Source organism: Sceloporus occidentalis, unplaced genomic scaffold (genome assembly GCF_023333645.1).
Source record: "Sceloporus occidentalis isolate IW3139 unplaced genomic scaffold, rSceOcc1.0.p SCAF_4, whole genome shotgun sequence".
In the NCBI taxonomy this organism is placed as follows: domain Eukaryota; kingdom Metazoa; phylum Chordata; class Lepidosauria; order Squamata; family Phrynosomatidae; genus Sceloporus; species Sceloporus occidentalis.
The window spans coordinates 29,096,827-29,113,530 of record NW_028316984.1 but is presented as its reverse complement, the minus strand read 5'-3'; the positions used below and the strand labels follow the sequence as shown (position 1 = coordinate 29,113,530).

Here is a 16,704-nt window from a genome sequence, read left to right as displayed (position 1 = left end):
TCATCAAATAATTCAGACACAGATGACTGGTCCACAACCTCTTTCTGAGCCCTGTTTCAGGCCAGGCACTGATAGCATGATGCAGCACTAGAATAGAAGTTTTTCCTCTTACCTACTTTTTTTTCATGAACTGTCCCATAGGCTCAACCCTTTAGTCAATCTGTTGCTTTGCATCACCAGGCATGAAAGAACTGGAGAGAAGAGCAAGACTTTAGACATTTTAGGGCCATGTTCCTCAGCGTGGGGACAGTGAGTTTGCTGAAATGCAATCTTGCCAATTTTAAGGGAAGACTCACTGAGTTAATTGCAGCTTAGTTCTAGTCAGTATGGTTAATACTTGCTTCTGGGAACAGCCAACCAGATACTATATCATAAAAAAGAACATGAGGTTGACTTGTACACAAGTATATATGGTAGCTCTTTAAGGTTTGGGTTAAAACCCAGAATAGTTTCAGCACTACCCTGACATGAAAGCCATCGTCTACCAGTAGTACCACTTGAAAATTTGCTGCAGGAGGTTTCCTTCCCCATCAGAGCTGGAGATAAAGAATTCTACTGGATTTTGATTTTCTCCAAGTGGAAAGCCACCAGTGCCTCCCACCAAACAGTGGTTTCTCACTAAAAGTTCTGTATACTTATTCAACCATTTTGTGACAGAACCATTTCCAGGTTTCATATGCTCAACCTTCTTTCGGTTCCCAATCCCCAAACCCTTTTTTTCTGTGTAAGATACGAAGAAAAAGCTGCTAGAGACTTGGATCGATACAGAAAGCAAAGCAGAAAAGCTGTGGACCAAAACACGAAGAGATCAACAACAGAAAAAGAGAAAATGCATAAACCTAGACTCAAAGACTGTTTGTCTAATCAGCCAAAACTTGACAAACTTTTTTATTCTCAGATGGAAAAGAAACAGAATACTTGTCAAGCAATAAAAATCGTAAAAGTGCCCTTCTCTATGGATTCATTCAAACAGAAACTGCATATGTTTGAACAAAATGAATATGATAAAGATGAACCTTGCCTAATTCATCTTCTGAATTTTCCTGATGCATGGATAATTGCCTCTGAGAAAAAGATAATGATGCTGAATCCATATAGAATAGAAGAAGCCCTTCTGTTTAAAAGACTTCTTGAAAATCATAAACTTCCTATAGAAAAGCTGGACAAACCAATCCTATTAACTGACAGGTAAAGTTATCTGAAAATAAAATGAATTCCCTGAGTAGATCCTTTTAAGTAAATAAATCATATATTTTGATTTGATCATCTTTTAATACTCAGAAATGTGTGACTTGTACATTTGAATGCATGAAATAAATCCTATGTCCAGACCTAGTGCTGTAATAGATTCATTAAAAATATTTTGTGCCACTGGCCCCATACAGACAGGCCAAAATAAAGCTGCTTCGGGTCACTTTGGAGGCATGCTGTTTCAATGGTGCATGTGTACTAAGAGTCCGGAAGCCGTGCCAAAGCCACAATCCAGTCCTAAGGACTAGAGCGCAGCTTTGGCGCAGCTTCTGGACTCTTAGTACGCTTTATAAATCATAGATTATTATGTGAGGGATGATCATCAGACCCATGTGCCAATTTCTATACTGTGACCCTGGTCTCTTTAAACCATACTTACTCCATTACATCTGAAATTAGGAACTGTTATTTGATGTCATTGTATCAGCCAAAGTCTTAATGCATGGTTCAGTACTGGTTGGCAATCAGGCAGTACAATTCCCAGTTTTGGATGTAATGGGAATGTATGGACTTATAAAGACCAGAATCACTGCATCAGAACCAGAATGTGATATGTGGAATCAGGAGAGAGGAAAAATATGAAGACTATGTTTATTTCTATACAGAAAGCATTGGGCATTTTGACTGAAGTGGAATATCTGAATTTAGATTAAGGTTGAGTAGGTGGATTAAAGCATCTATTGCCACTATTTTCATAAATGCACAAGCACATACTCATTTAGTGGTGAATTCAGTTGTACATTTGGGTGTGTACTCAGTTGCACAAGTTCGTTATTCAGCGTAAGGGTTGTGTAACACAATCAGTGAATAACTTCACATTTAGAAATTTCCATTTTGCATGTTGGCCTATGTTTTGTTACACTAAGAACGTTACGAGAGAACTGGCACACTATGCCTTATACACTTGGCCTTCCATTTCCACGGTTTTAACCATCCATGGCTTGAAAATATTTTTTTAAAAATAAATCCCAAAAGCAAACCTTGATTTTGCCATTTTATATAAGGGACACTATTTTACCATTCCACTGTATTTAATGAGACTTGAGCATCCACAGATTCTGGTATCCATGGTGGGTCCTGAGTCCAAATCCCAGCAGATACCAAGGGCCCGCTGTAACAAGACAGAATTTTTATCTTCTCCTCATCTCCAGTTACGTTTGAATCCATTGAAGGAACATGGTAGTCAAAACCCAGTTGCTTGCTTTCTGTGGCAACAACTGTACTTTTCTCAATTTGGGAGAGGAAGGACCAGGAAGAAAATAGTAGATGCCACAAAGAACTGAGCACTTAGTATTTATTTGCTCTTGAGTCTCAGACTAGAAAAACTGAGCCTCCAGGTGCAACGATGATGAATGGACAGCAATTGCAATGACCTCAGGACTAAAGATGGCTGGAGAGAAGAAGAGTTCCATCCATTTGTAGCTCTTTTTATAGAACTTTTCTAGTAACTGGAGAGCTGGCCGTCCAGACAGCAGGCATATTTTGTGTGTAACAGAAGCTTTTGTACACTCTCATTGATTTACAAAACAACTAGAAGCATTTATATAACTAAATCTAAAATTAATTTCCAGTCTTCCTAGTGGGTCTAAATATATGGACATTCTTTGCAACATGCCCAAGGAAAGTGTACAATTTGATGGCTCATCCTATTTGTTGGATTCAAGACTTACGGCAAATGGATTTAAGATAAAGATAATACCAGGTATGATTGCATAACTACATATTTTGGTTTTGACCCTAAATCTTCAGTTATTTACGTTTTCATAGAATCGTAGAGTTGGAAGAGACCACAAGGGCCATCCAGTCCAACCCCCTGCCATGCAGGAAATCACAATCAAAGCATCCCTGACAGATGGCCATCCAGCCTCTGGATCCCCCTTATTATAACAGGAAATTGATCATGTTTGTAGTTCTTATGTGGAAAAATTCATTATTTTTGTGATTGAGTAGAATAGTAATGATGATGGTCTTACAATGCTTTCAGCTTGATAGTTTTGGGGAAATAATTGCTACCCTGTTTTTAAATTAATCTCTTCAGTTGTGAGGGTTAAGCAGGGGAAGATAAGAAGGTATCTTACGCAGTCTACAGGAAGTTTGTGGTTCACCCAAGCTTAGCAGATAATTCATGTACTTATTTAAATGTTTCAGAAGTATGTTATGTTTCCAGTGGTACAGATATGTTTTCCTTGTATCTAATAAATAAGAGTCCTATATGCTGTGTAATTAGTTTCTTGCATATAGGACTCTTATTTATTAGAAATAAGCACACATAGATAAAATGGCTCATTTATACGCTTACTGTCCTTACTGTCATGCTTACTTCTAGTCAAATTTCTTTTTAGGCGCTTTAGCATGCATATAGTTTTAGATGTCTTATTTTCTGCTGTCCTATATATCCAAATATATTATGCTGAGCATTCCAGGTAATTAGAAAATGAATTTCCCTTACTGATGTCATAGGGTGCATACAGTGAAGTTATTTATAGTTTCATTTTATCTATGGCAGTTTTGCAACTGAAATAAAACCAGGACATTGTATAGAATCAGTGTCTTGTATTGCAACAGTATTTCAAATTTGCATAGGCAAGATTAAGTTGGAATGGTTAGAACACATGAGAGAGATGCCAAAAAAGAAAGGAGGCTCAGCTGTGCTGCAAAGTGGATTTACTGGCATTTTAAAGCCATAGACATAAACAGGATGCTAGATTTAGGAACTGTTTGGGTGTCCATTGGGAAATAATGTTATAAAAAAGAATAAAAATGCATAAATGAGCTACAATTTGCCTTCAGTGTATTAAACACTAAAATATTAGAATGCTAGATTGTTTGTTGTCCTGGATTTAAATCATGGCCACTAAGAATTGCTCTATCGTGGTGTCTCAGATTTATCAGTAATAAGTAGAACTACTAGCTGCACTAGCCAGGAAGAGAACTTCTCAGGTTATCATCTGTGAGGCACTGGCACTCATTTTTCCCAGTGTGCCGGAGAGTGGCGCACTATATTTGTGCCCATTGCCAAAAATAGTTGCTTTGTTTCATGTGGCTCTGGGACTGGCATTGGTGCAGGGAGCCCCACTTTCAGTAGCACTGCTTTACAATAATAATCAGTTTCCCGCAGTATGGTTTTGTTTCTTGTTTGATTGGCTGCTGAAATACTCTAGTGAGGTATTAGAGGGTGGAGTATAGGCCTGACTTTCTGGAGCCAGACTTGCAGATTTTCCATCTCCAGGCCAGGTATGCTTCAGGCATCTGTTACGTGTCCCTTAGATTAGCTAGATATGTTTAACAGTCATAATGTCTAAAGTGGAAACTGGTGTTTCAGTGGCATGATTCTATTAAACATTTATGTTGATAGAGCATTGCAGGAGGTTAATTTTAATTGGAATATGATGCCTAGATGGTAATTCACTAGGTCCTAGCAAAGATTTGCTGTGAGTTCTCAGAAATGCTATAGCTTCATGTGTTACTGCCCCATGCTCCATATGTAGAGTGATGACAGATCTGCTGCAGCATATGGGAATCTTAAAGGATAGGTCTCAAAAAACAACAACAACCTTGGAAAACTATCTTGATGAAAAATGAATTCCCTACAATAAGAAAGTATTTTCTTAACCATGTATAACTTCACTAATGCTCACTACAGGCTGAATTTATGCTCAGTTTATAAATAAAGCCTCCAGTCAGCACATTTTACAATAGGATCCAATTACATATAATATTACTGCAGGAGAAAAAGTTTCCATTCAATGAAAAAAAAAATGTTTCCTTAACATCCCCAAATTTTATCCCTTGGCCTTGGGGTTATGATTCCTGACCAACACTATTTTTTAACTGGCTAGTTCTTAATTGAGCTAACACCTCTAATCTAATTTGGTGCAAAAATCTATATGCAAGGAGAAAAGGCATTTCAATGCATTTGTATATACCACAATTTATCAGCCATTATCTATTCGGGGTGGGGAGAGATTAAATTACATTATTTTATATATTATTATGAAAGACAAACTAATTCAAGAGTATCATCTACCAATTTAAAAGCGCATAAATTTAAAACTGTATAAAATACTGAGATATTTATAATGTATATACGATGTATTTACATGACAGGGTAACCCAGGAACTTGGCTTGTCATGAACAAACAGCATATTGGTGCTCACTACTTAACTACTCCAACTTGCAGCAAGAGGGCTAAACATACTTTGCTCCAAGGTTGTTGTTTTTATCCTGTTTGGCAGCAGGCAGCTTTCCTTCTCTGGTTTGTTCCTTCTCAGGAAGCCAGAGAAGGATTCCAGGGTTTATGGTTGCCTTCTGATTTACTGATAAAACAAAGCAAAGCTCTATGGTTGGTTTAGCTTTTGCCATTGCAGCCATCAACATGCTCATTGTTCATGACAAGCCATGAGTTCTCATAGAAATCTGACTTCTTGTGTCATGTGAAAGCACGTTTAGCTTTTAGAACAGTAGAACCAGCTTTGGGACGTCATTTCAGAAGGTAGGATAAGGCCTGAGATCATAGTCTTCAAGTACTGCATAAGCTCAGTCTGGAAGATAATGTCTCTGAATAATTTTTTTTAAAAATGGGAAAAACAAAAATAAACAAAGGTGCAAAGGAAAAGAACCAGGATACACTAACAATTAGCTCACAAGTCTAAATACACTGAGGTCTTATCCTGATTGTAATAATAGCAAGAATCATTGTAGAGCAGATGAAGGACACAAAACATTCCTTCCATCTAAAAGCAATTATATTAAACTGCTCAAAAAGCATTTTTATAGTATTTAATGTGCTTCTGGAGTTGGACATATGGTGAAGAATCCTTGTTCATGCATAAAATAGAAGGATGCCAGACACCTGAACATTTGTCTATCTCATCAAGTCCTTTAGCCATTCAGAGTTTATATAACAGGGGTTCCAAGAACATGATTGTCCAGATCCTGTTTAACCAATTCCTCACACAAATTCCACCAGTGATTTTCCCCCATAGAACAATTTTCACATACCCTGTGATCAAATCCTTGCGCAATAACTTATTGGTTCTGACAGATATTAACAATAAAACAGCCCCATAGGACAGTATTGGTTAGCGCCATAGTGCTAGTAACATTTTTTCTAAAGAGAAGGTTCATTTGAGCAATCCAGCCACATGTACACTTACATAGAATCATAGAGCTGGAAGAGACCACATCCTTCGCAACATAGCAGCAAGAGCTGTTTAATGTGGACTAGCTTGACAGGATAGAAGTGCCCATGGTGAATTGGTTCAAGTATGTTATTTCAACAGATACAGATGATTCATTTATTAAAATAATTAAATCCGGCACGATATTAGACAATATCAGGATGAGCTATAGATAGTAAAGCAACCAGTGTAGAACAATTTAAACGTTTTGAAAAAAACATACAGTGTGTGTGTTTGTGTGTAGAAATCCACATTCAATCCCATTGAGAATCTAAGAGAGATTGATTAAAGTCAATTTCTGGAAAATTATTTACCCTAACACTGTTTCTAAAGATTGTAGTGTTTTTATAATGTATTCTTTTATTTTGATTTGCTGTGCAACACTTGGTAACACTTGTATGAAGGTGGTACAAAATAAATGAAGCTGTGGTAATTTGTTTTATAACTTCTTGTATGTCAGTATTGAATTGTTACACAGCCAGCGTTTAGTCAGTTATAAATTTGCTATTTGTTTAATTCGCATGCTTTGAAAATCTAACATCTAATCCAGGATGGTGGTGTGTACCATTTTATTCATGCATTCAGTGAGAGATGTAAAATAACAAAATGTTTATGATAAAGGGCAAAAAGCATTTTACAAACTGGAGCAGGGTTAAGCAAGTTGAGATAAACAGTGCAAACTGGGATTTGAATAAACCAAAGCACAATTAATCTGAAAGGATAGTGGTCTCTTATATACATTATGGAATTCTGTGAGTTGTACTCTTCATTACAGAGAAACAAATAAATAAATGTTTACCAGTACTAAATATGAACTGCTGCTTTGTGTATTTTACAACAAAAAATGAATTTAGGATTGCAGTGTTAACTGCATTGTGCATATTTGGGAATACAGTATAAATCAAAAGTGGATATAAAACATACTAGCTAATTCCAGATACAAATCTGTTTTGTTTACTTTTATGTTTATATTAGGTACTGCAGCTACAGAAAATCAGCTGGAAATAGTAGGAATGGCTAACTGTCTGCCATACTATGGTATATCAGATCTGAAAGAAATTCTCAATGCTGTGATAAATAAAGAGGCAAAAGAAATATATGAGTGTCGGCCTCTTAAAGTGGTAAATTACCTGGAGGTAAGAAAAACCAATATTACCTATGTCACAAGCACTTCTTAGGCATGCTGCTTTAATGTAGCTATATTTTTTTAAAAGCCCACATTCTTAGCACCTTGATGTTTATATATAAACTATTGCTTCCTGAGCGCTGTAGGATTACCAGAAGAATAAGTAAATTCAGTAATTTCATTACTTCCACTGATATCTAGTATTGGTGTGAGATGCTTGTGTCTAAGGCAGAAAACATACAAAATAAAAGTTCTTGTTTTAAAATGTCTATAGGTTCAAGAAATGGGTATTTGCAAGGAATATTCATGTGTTACACAGGATCTGCATTCATGCCTCCCCGTGTTCAGATAATTGTGAGATTCTGCCTATATGCATTAATTCCCAAGTACTGGAATCATCCTTAATCCAAGTTGGAGCTCTTATGTGCCGCAGTTTCTCAACTGAATGAATATTGATAAAATTGTATAAAAAGACACATGTGAACTTTATGTAGTCATATAAAGTAGAGCTCCCTGAAGGATTTCTGGAATCTTTTGACCTTTTGTTGCTGTTGTTTTTGCTGCTGTTGTTGTTGTGTGCCTTCAAGTCATTTCTGATTTATGACAACCCTAAGATGAAAGTATCACATTTTTTCTGGAGCTGATAGTGTATGACTCACCTAAGGCCACCCAGTGGGTTTTTATGGCCAAGGGGGGGAATCAAACCCTGATCCCCACAGTCATAGTCCAGTGCTCAAACCATTACAATGTGCTGGGGCTGTCAATAGCTGACTTTTTTCAAGAGTTGTTTGTTTCTTTAAGATTCTGAGGAGTTTTTTGCAAAGCAGTTCTGAGGAAGAGTGAAGAAAGTGAGAACAACAAAGGGGAATAAATAAAAAGCATCAGCTGACAAAAAACACTAGAGGATACAATCACAGCCCAAATATGCGCAAACAGCATTCATTAAATCATTTACGTATTCACTTTGCAGCCAGAACATGATGGGTGGAGGCCAGGCTGGGGCTCTTCAGCAGTAGACAGACCTGAGACAAGACCCAAATTGGTCCTTCCTGAGTAACAGATTTACTGGCCTTTTCCCCACTTACATTTTGTTATTAAATGGCATAGTTAGCACCATCACATAAATGGTTCCTATGCTTTCCTTCATTCCCCCTCTCCCACTATTTAAATAAGTGTGTGTGTGTGCCTTCAAATCACTGTTGATTTATGGCAGCTGATGAATTTCATAGGGTTTTCTTAGGCAAAGAACTCAGAGGTGGTTTTGCCAGTTCCTTTGCTTGACAGTAAACATTTTTGACATTCTTTAGGACTTTTATTCCATTTTCAAAAGTACATTTTGGGGGGCTGAGACAGTAATAAAACACAATTGGGTTACTTGTATTTATAGTGGATAACTAGTAAAAAAATTTGGAATAAATTAACTCTGAGCAACACCAAGACTTCTAAGTGTGCAAGTCCATCTTTTCCTAGCCTCTGAACTATTGGTGTACTATTTCAGCCAAAAGCTCTTTCTACATGAGGTTTTTCACCAGCTACATTGCTTTTCTGGTCCTTTCCTTCTATCATGTACTCAGAACTTACAGGTGCTCTCTACTCTGCTCTTTCTCCATCCTCACTATTGCTTTTCCTTCCTGCTTAATCCTCAGTCTAGCTATATCCTCTGCATGTTGGCCTCTGTTTCTCAAAATTTTACAAATCCTTTTATCTCCTCAGGATTTATTTTAGCTTTCTCTGATTGTGCTACTGCCTTTTCCTTTCTTTAGATATTCTGTATCTAGAGCCTCCTACCTATTTTCCACCAAACTTCCCACCTGTGTTCTCTCCTTGCCAGTAGAAAAAGCATGCCCCAGCTATTTGCTCTTGTTGTGTGCCTTCAAGTTGTTTCTGATTTATGGTGAACCTAAGGCAACCCTATCACAGAGTTTTCTTGGCAAAGTTCTTCAGAAGTAGGGTTGCCATAATTCTCTACTAAAAACCGGGACAAAAATGTAGGACAAAATTTAGACCAAAATATAGGACGATTGTAGGATGAAATTTAGCCCAAAATGTAGGACATTTAAGAAAAATGGAGGACCTTAAATGTCCTATGTTTTGGGCTAACTTTTATCCTACAATTGTCTTATATTTTGGTCTAAATTTTGTCCTACATTTTGTCCCGGTTTTAAGTAGAGAATTATGGCAACCCTAGAAGGGACTTGCCATTGCCATCCTCTGAGGCTGAAAGAGCGTGACTTGTCCAGGGTCACCTAGTGTTTTTCATGGCCAAGTGGGGATATGAACCCTGGTCTTCAGAGTTGTAGTACAACACTGCACCATCCATCCATTGATCTGCATAAGGTTTTCTTGCAGACACTCTTTGCCACTTTTTGGTGAAAGGATGTCATATTAAGTACTTAACAAAGTATGTTTAATATGCACATAGGGCAAAAACCTGACACTACTGCTAAAAATAATACACCTGACTGAGTTATATTCCACATTAGGACCAAAGTAGATGACATGTTGTTTGTTAACGCAAGTAGCAATTTTATCTATCAGGGAGAAAGGTGGCAAGATAGATAGATAGATAGATAGATATCTTTAGAAATGTGTGAATGCCTTTTTTACAGTAAAGGGAAATCGTGAGGAGCTTTATCACCCCTTTTGAGATCTCAGTCCAAATCAGATCCCCTGTACTACTATTATTTGTATTGGAAGAAACATTTCTGTTGATGCCAGTAACAGCTGATACAGCTGGACTGTAATGGGGAAGAAGACTGAAGTTCCCTTACCTATGTTAGGGTCCTGAACCAGATTAGAAACCTGCCATACAGTTTTTAAAAAGTAATTTGCATTTTGTCTAATTTGCACCAAGCTCTAAAGCAGCTTTTCCCAACCTCTTTGCCTTTCACATATGTTGAACTACTGTTCCCATAATCATTGCCAGCATTATCACATGCCTGTTTTAATTTCAGCCATTCTCTATATGGCTGTCAGATTCCAACCCAATGTCTCCCTTTCCACAGTAGCATCCAAGAAGAATCCTGTAACAGACATGTATCTTAACATGATCTGTTCCAATTTCATGTCTTAATCTTTTGACAGTCTTTTCCCACATAGGTATAAAGACTATGCTAGTCATACATTTAGATTTGGGAGCTACAATCCTGTACCAAGTTGTTTTGGAGTAAGACCTGTTAAAAATTTCATCCCAAACGGAATGGTCTCTGCCCTGTGAATTTACTTGTACGGTTACTGGGGAAATGTTCCACACTGTGTTTGCTGAAGTTCTTGCTTTACCCAGATGACATTTTGTTTTTAATCTGATCCAGACATTTAGCTGAAAGAATAAGAACATAACTGTTTACAGAAAATATATTAGTAAAAAATTCTCTATTGACTATTCCCCATCCTACATGTTTGGTATATACTCTCAGGTTGTAAAATATTTTTGCTTCCACAGGGAGAAGCTGTGCGACTCTCCAGACAGTTACCGTTATATTTATCAAAGGAAGATGTGCAGGACATTGTATATAGAATGAAGAAGCTACTTGGTAATCAAGATAAAAGCTGTGTTCATGGCCGTCCACTTATTCATTATTTAACAGATATTCCAGAGTAACTAGCAAAGAAATATTTCATTTGAAATCTTATTTCACAGTTTTATGCAAGTTACAATATAACATTTCACTCTTTTATAAGAACATGAATACTAAAGTCATGTACCTGTTTTGTATTGTATTTTGAAATAATTCCTCTTTATAAAAAAATGCAAATATTTAAAACTGAACAAAGTTCATGGAGCAAAGTATAAAATGCAAAACCATTCCTATATTTTAAAAGGAAAGCAAAGAAGATGGAATGTGTCATTTAATGGCAACAATAGAATTAATAATAGAGTAAAGTTGGAGAGAAAAACATCACTTCGGTCAAGGCTATTTGTAATGACATTATTTTCCTCAAAGTTTTTCATTGTTCAGATTCCACAGAGATATATGTGCAGAAGCAGCTTCTCGACATTATGTTGTTGGCACTGTAGACAATATGGATTGTGTACACTTGTACACTTAAAACCAAATACATCTTTCTATGAGTGTAGGGTCTTATAAATTTAATTATATAATTAAATTATGCTTTAGCATAGCAGAACACTAAGAGAACCCAGTCATATTTCAAAAGAGGATAGTGAGCTATGTAGTATGTAACAATTTATTTGTATTAGAATGAGGTGGCCATCTTGTTTGTAAATAGAGTATTCTGTTAGTATGTAGCTATGATAAAAGGCTACACATATTGTAGTCCTTACATAATGAATTATTTTCTGCTTGTGAATCGTTGCTAATAAAGGAATGTATGAGACCAGAAATAAAGCAGATTTTGAAGGTTATTTTCACTATGAATAGCTTCACCAATGACATAGTTTGGAGGACTTCTGGTTATTGAGGTTTATCTGCTTCTGTATTTATTTTTTATAGTATTTATACACTGCTCTTCAGCCACAAAAATTCTCAGAGCAGCTTAAAAATTGCTAATTTGACAGTTCCCTGCCCTCAGGTTTAGCATCTAAACAAGAGACAACACACAAGGGGAAGGGCATTGGAGGAAGGGATTTAGTCCAGCAGATACTGTTCTTTTCTCCCTCCAAGGCCAGGGCAGTGGCAGCTGAGATGGAAGGAGGGCCTTTCATCTGCTCCTAACCCAAGGCATGATGGAACTGTGCCAACCTTTTCTCCCCCTCTGAGGCCAGGACCCTGTCTTCAGTAGTTCCTTTTTATAGTGCAACATACTGTAAGTAAAATAGTCTGGAAACTGGTACTACATGCATAAGCACATACACTACCATTTGAGGTTATTAAATAGAACAGACTGGTGGTCTAGTATTGTCTGTTGAATTAGAGTTCTTATCTGTGGGAATGAGATATTTGAGATGCCTTCCCTTTTTATTTCATGGTGGTAGCAACACTTTTAATAAAATAAAGAACTATCACCTTGTATTTAGCTCTAGTTCATCTAGAAGCAGGGCATAAGGATGCGATCTTGTTCGGATTATGTAAGGATTATTCTGCAGTAGGCTAGTACAATCCTAGTGGTCCCTGAAGTAGTTTATTAAAAGGATAGGGGATTAACACTGGCTTTAAGGACATGATCCTAAACAGGAAAAACTTTTAGTATAAATCTCTAATTTGGGTAAGAGGACTTTTTGTTACTTAATGATCGCTGAAGATAGAAAATGTTTATTTATTACAAAGTAGTACCATTTACCTAGAATTTTTACTATTTATTAATTTTTATATTTTATTTTTATAAAAACAAATTTTCAAAAAAACAATAACAAGGTAAACAATAAACATATAAACAACCATCATACAACAAAACAAACGGAAACCTAAACACCCAGATAATTACAGTTACATATACATAATACTGAAACATTACTTCCTACTAGTTCCCCAGAATTTCTGAAATTTGATATTCCTGTTTCCTCAATTTCTGGATAAGTATATTCCATGATGTCATTACATTGTAATGTAATACCTATTACCAGCAATCCTTTAAAAAGAACAATATCAATTTTTGTTTTCTAAACCATTACGTTTTCAAAACTTTATCACAATATCCTAACACTAAGGCCCAATCATTCTCAGTACTTTCAGTTGATTTATGGTTTACATACTCTGTTAATTTATCTAACTCAACCATTTCCATTAACTTTGAGCCAGGAAAATTCTAGCGGCCATGATCACGTATAAAAGCAGTTTCCAGTATCTGTATTCATCATTTTTTGAGATGTTGCTATTTATTTTTCAAAGCTGGTGTTAATAATTGAAGAGTTAGGACTAATGAGTTAGGACTATACGTGTTGATTGGTTTGTATTGGTATAAAGGAAAGCTGTGCCAATCACATTAAAAAACTGGAGTGGGGTTGCTGGATTTTCAAAGCAAAGGGACTTTGTCAAACTTTTTGCTCACAGTCCCTCTACCTGAAACAAAAGTCCTTGTGGAACAGGGCTGCTCAATTGGTCTGACTGTTGTTGCCTAAATTGCTGTCTTTCAACTCTGTTGCCCCATCTGCAAAGTGGGAATTGTTTGTGGGCAAACCAGAGTTGGAAACACTCAAAAGAGCAGGCAGTGAAGAGAACGAAGCAGGCTGCATGTGAAAAGGGGAGGCTGCAACTCCTCAAGGAAGTCTCTTGGGAGGCAGCTACACTGTAGAGGTAATGCAGTTTGACACCACCTTTAAGTGATGTAGCTCCATCTTATGGAGTCCTGGGATTTGTAGTTTTTTGAAGCCTATCCTTCTCTGCCAAAGAGTGCTGGTGCCTCACAAAACGACAAATCCCAGGATTCTGGAGGATGGAGCCATGGCAGTTAAAGTGGTGTCAAACTGTACTATTGCAAACTACAGTGTAGATGCCCCCTGTGTAGTAGTGGGGCCTGTGTTTAATACAAGAGAAAGCTCAACTTCATTGTACATGGGTTTCTCCTGAACCATTTTCTCAGTCATGCCAGAGGCTTTTTTGCCCCACCAACCCTGTGCTTTACCCCTCTGTCTGATGGCTTGTTTGCTCATTTACAAACATTTCACCTACTGACTGACACTTCTTTCTCTCGGGGAAATACTCAAGACCTGAAATATTTTAGAAACATTGAAAGGGAGGCCCAGGGTGAGGTGGGAAAAACAGGCTGAGAAAGTGGCTGGGCACATAAAGTTATCCGAAGTGCCTAAAACATAAATGCTTGTGTGAACGAGTTTCTTTTCTGCCTGCCTTGTTCCTGCCTTGCTACTCTCATGTTTGCTTATGGAACTGGACTGGTTGCTTTGCCAGCCTGCTTTTTTGTTTTGTTTTGTTTTTTTGTTAACTACTTCCTATTTCAGGTGAGGAGAGGCACCAAGAGAATTTCCCACCTTTTCTTGGGATTCAGAGAAGGAAAGGTGCAAAGAAAGTGCCAGTTTTGAAGAGGCTAGATTTGTTTGGAGATTAGATTTAGTTCCTGCCTTTCCTCCAAATGAACTCAAGCCAGTGTAGAAGGCTCTTCATTTCCACCCCCACAATAACCCTGCGAGGCAGATCTGGCTGAAAGAGAGTAGCTGAAGAAGAAATAACAAAGCAGCCCTGCAGGACCTTGAGGATTTGCATGTTTTATTAGGCTCTAGTAGACTGAAGCCTGTTTCTCCAGATAAATAGAGTGTTGCCTCATTGGCAGTTTTTTAAGCAGAAGAGACAGTAGTAGGTGGGGATGTGAAACAACGGAAATGGAAGATATAATAGCATGGTCATGACATTAACAGCAGTCAGATGACGGATACTTGGTTGTCTTGGGAGAGTTAGACGTTGGCAGGACAAAATGGCATAAATTAAGTCAAATAGCAAACAAAGCATTAAAATGCTGAGAAGTAGTTTGTGTTTGTGTTGTAATTGCCATAGACGGTAAATAGTAAATTTGGAAGTAAATGTGTGGCCATTATTATATGTGTGATCCTGAACAATGGTCACAAATAGTCTGTAAACATCTCCCCACATGATGCTCTCTCCTAGTGGAGACAGGGATATTTCACAGAGGGAGTACTTTTAAGGAGCTTTGGCTAGAAGGCTTGCTTCCAGTGTTGCTTGGCTTTCTACATGAGTTGAAGCTGATAAAGAATGAGGAGAGGGAAATGAACAACTAAAAACTCCTTTTTGAGTACAATATCACAAGGATGAAACCTGGATGGATAGCTTTCCAGCTCACCTTGTCAGGAATCCCAACACAGTGGTGCTAGTAAATACTCAGTGTCATAATAACCTTGAGCACCTGATGTCAGAATCTGAGCCTAGTTAGTCCTTGGATGAAAGGCCAATAGTCAACTTCAGGTAGAGGCAGAGAATACTCCAGTGGTCTTGCAGTCCAAGGCATTTTCCTGTTTACAACTATCATGATTATTATTGAACATTAGGAGTAAGTCCCAGGCCTTCCTAGTTCTTGCTATGTATGGTTATTAGAAAAAGGAGTTCAAAATGTAGTCTAGTCATGTGCTCATCACAGGAGGACCCACTTAGGCCAGCTTCTGCTTGGATCAGTATCAAGAATATTAGCTGAACCACCAAGATCAAAAACCACTTCATAGGAAATTTGATACCAGCTGAAATTGGTTAAGTGTTAAAACATCCACCATCTGGGGGGAAGGAACATGAGCAAATTCCTTGAAAGGAAAAATATCCCAAACTGTGTAGTGTCTTTGCTCTGATCTATAATCATTATCCTTAAAATAACAGGAGTTTGGTTAGTTTACTGATAAAAGACAACTCAATGAATAGAGTTCTTGTTTATGCAAATCATCCTAACCATAGTGATGTTTACAATCACATATAAAAGGACAACTGTGATCAGGATAAATACATTACAGGTATACCTCAGTTAACAAAGAAGCCTTTTTACAAAGACTTTTTCTGCACACCCAGTCCCTTCTCTTTTCTTCCATGTCTTATATCTAGCTCAGTGGTCCCCAAACCTTTTTTGGGGCTACTGCCACCTTTGCTCTTGGGCAAGGACTCTCAATCCTCCTTGCTAGGATGGCGAGGAGTGAAGTTGGCTTTCCACTTTTCTCCCTGGTGAGGAAGGACTACCAATCCCTCACTGGGATGGAGAGAGGCACAGCTGGCTACCCACTTCTCTCCTCGGTGAGAAAGGATTCTCAATCCGAGAGACGTGAAGGACTCCTCTGAAGAATTGACCCCAGATATTCCTCCTCATCCTTCCCCAGAGATGTACTTTCCCCACACAGCTTCAGTCCAACACCACCCCATACACAATCATTGTTCCTTCTGCTACCCCTTCCCTTAGTGATAACAAGCTGGAGCTGAAGCACACCTCCAATCTGCCAGCCAAGTCCCAGCAAAGCTTAAACAGGGTCACAAATGTGAAAGTTCCTTTTTGCCACTGCTTCTCCCCCACCACCACATGCTCTAACTCTTCAGTTTGTTAATCTGTCCCAAAATGGTGCTGCTTCAAGCCACAGAAGTGATGCCATGCACCCAAGCCTTGTGAGAGTTCCCCAATTGCCACTGCCACTACTACTAGCAAAAGATGCAGCTCACCTGGGTAGACAAAGAACGGGAGGCACCATCACACAAAATGATCAGCAAGCCTGTACGGTGGTTTTAAGGGAACCTGAAAGGGCAAGTTTC

At 37.9% G+C, this 16,704-nt stretch overlaps 1 protein-coding gene across 6 annotated transcripts in view; it reads left to right on the top strand.

Annotated features, from left to right (window-relative positions):
* Window positions 1-11,891, top strand: part of PMS1 (PMS1 homolog 1, mismatch repair system component) — a 46,629-nt gene extending 34,738 nt beyond the window's left edge. For 5 of the 6 annotated variants that reach the window (XM_089519595.1, XM_089519598.1, XM_089519596.1 and 2 more), the window contains 4 exons: window positions 730-1,188; window positions 2,823-2,953; window positions 7,408-7,568; window positions 11,001-11,891. In XM_089519595.1, coding sequence (XP_089375721.1) covers window positions 730-1,188; window positions 2,823-2,953; window positions 7,408-7,568; window positions 11,001-11,159 — 910 coding nt within the window. In that variant the 3' untranslated portion in view covers window positions 11,160-11,891. The remainder of the gene's footprint in view (window positions 1-729; window positions 1,189-2,822; window positions 2,954-7,407; window positions 7,569-11,000) is intronic. The other variant, XM_089519601.1, reaches the window with a different exon arrangement.
* The last annotated feature ends 4,813 nt before the right edge of the window (window positions 11,892-16,704 follow it).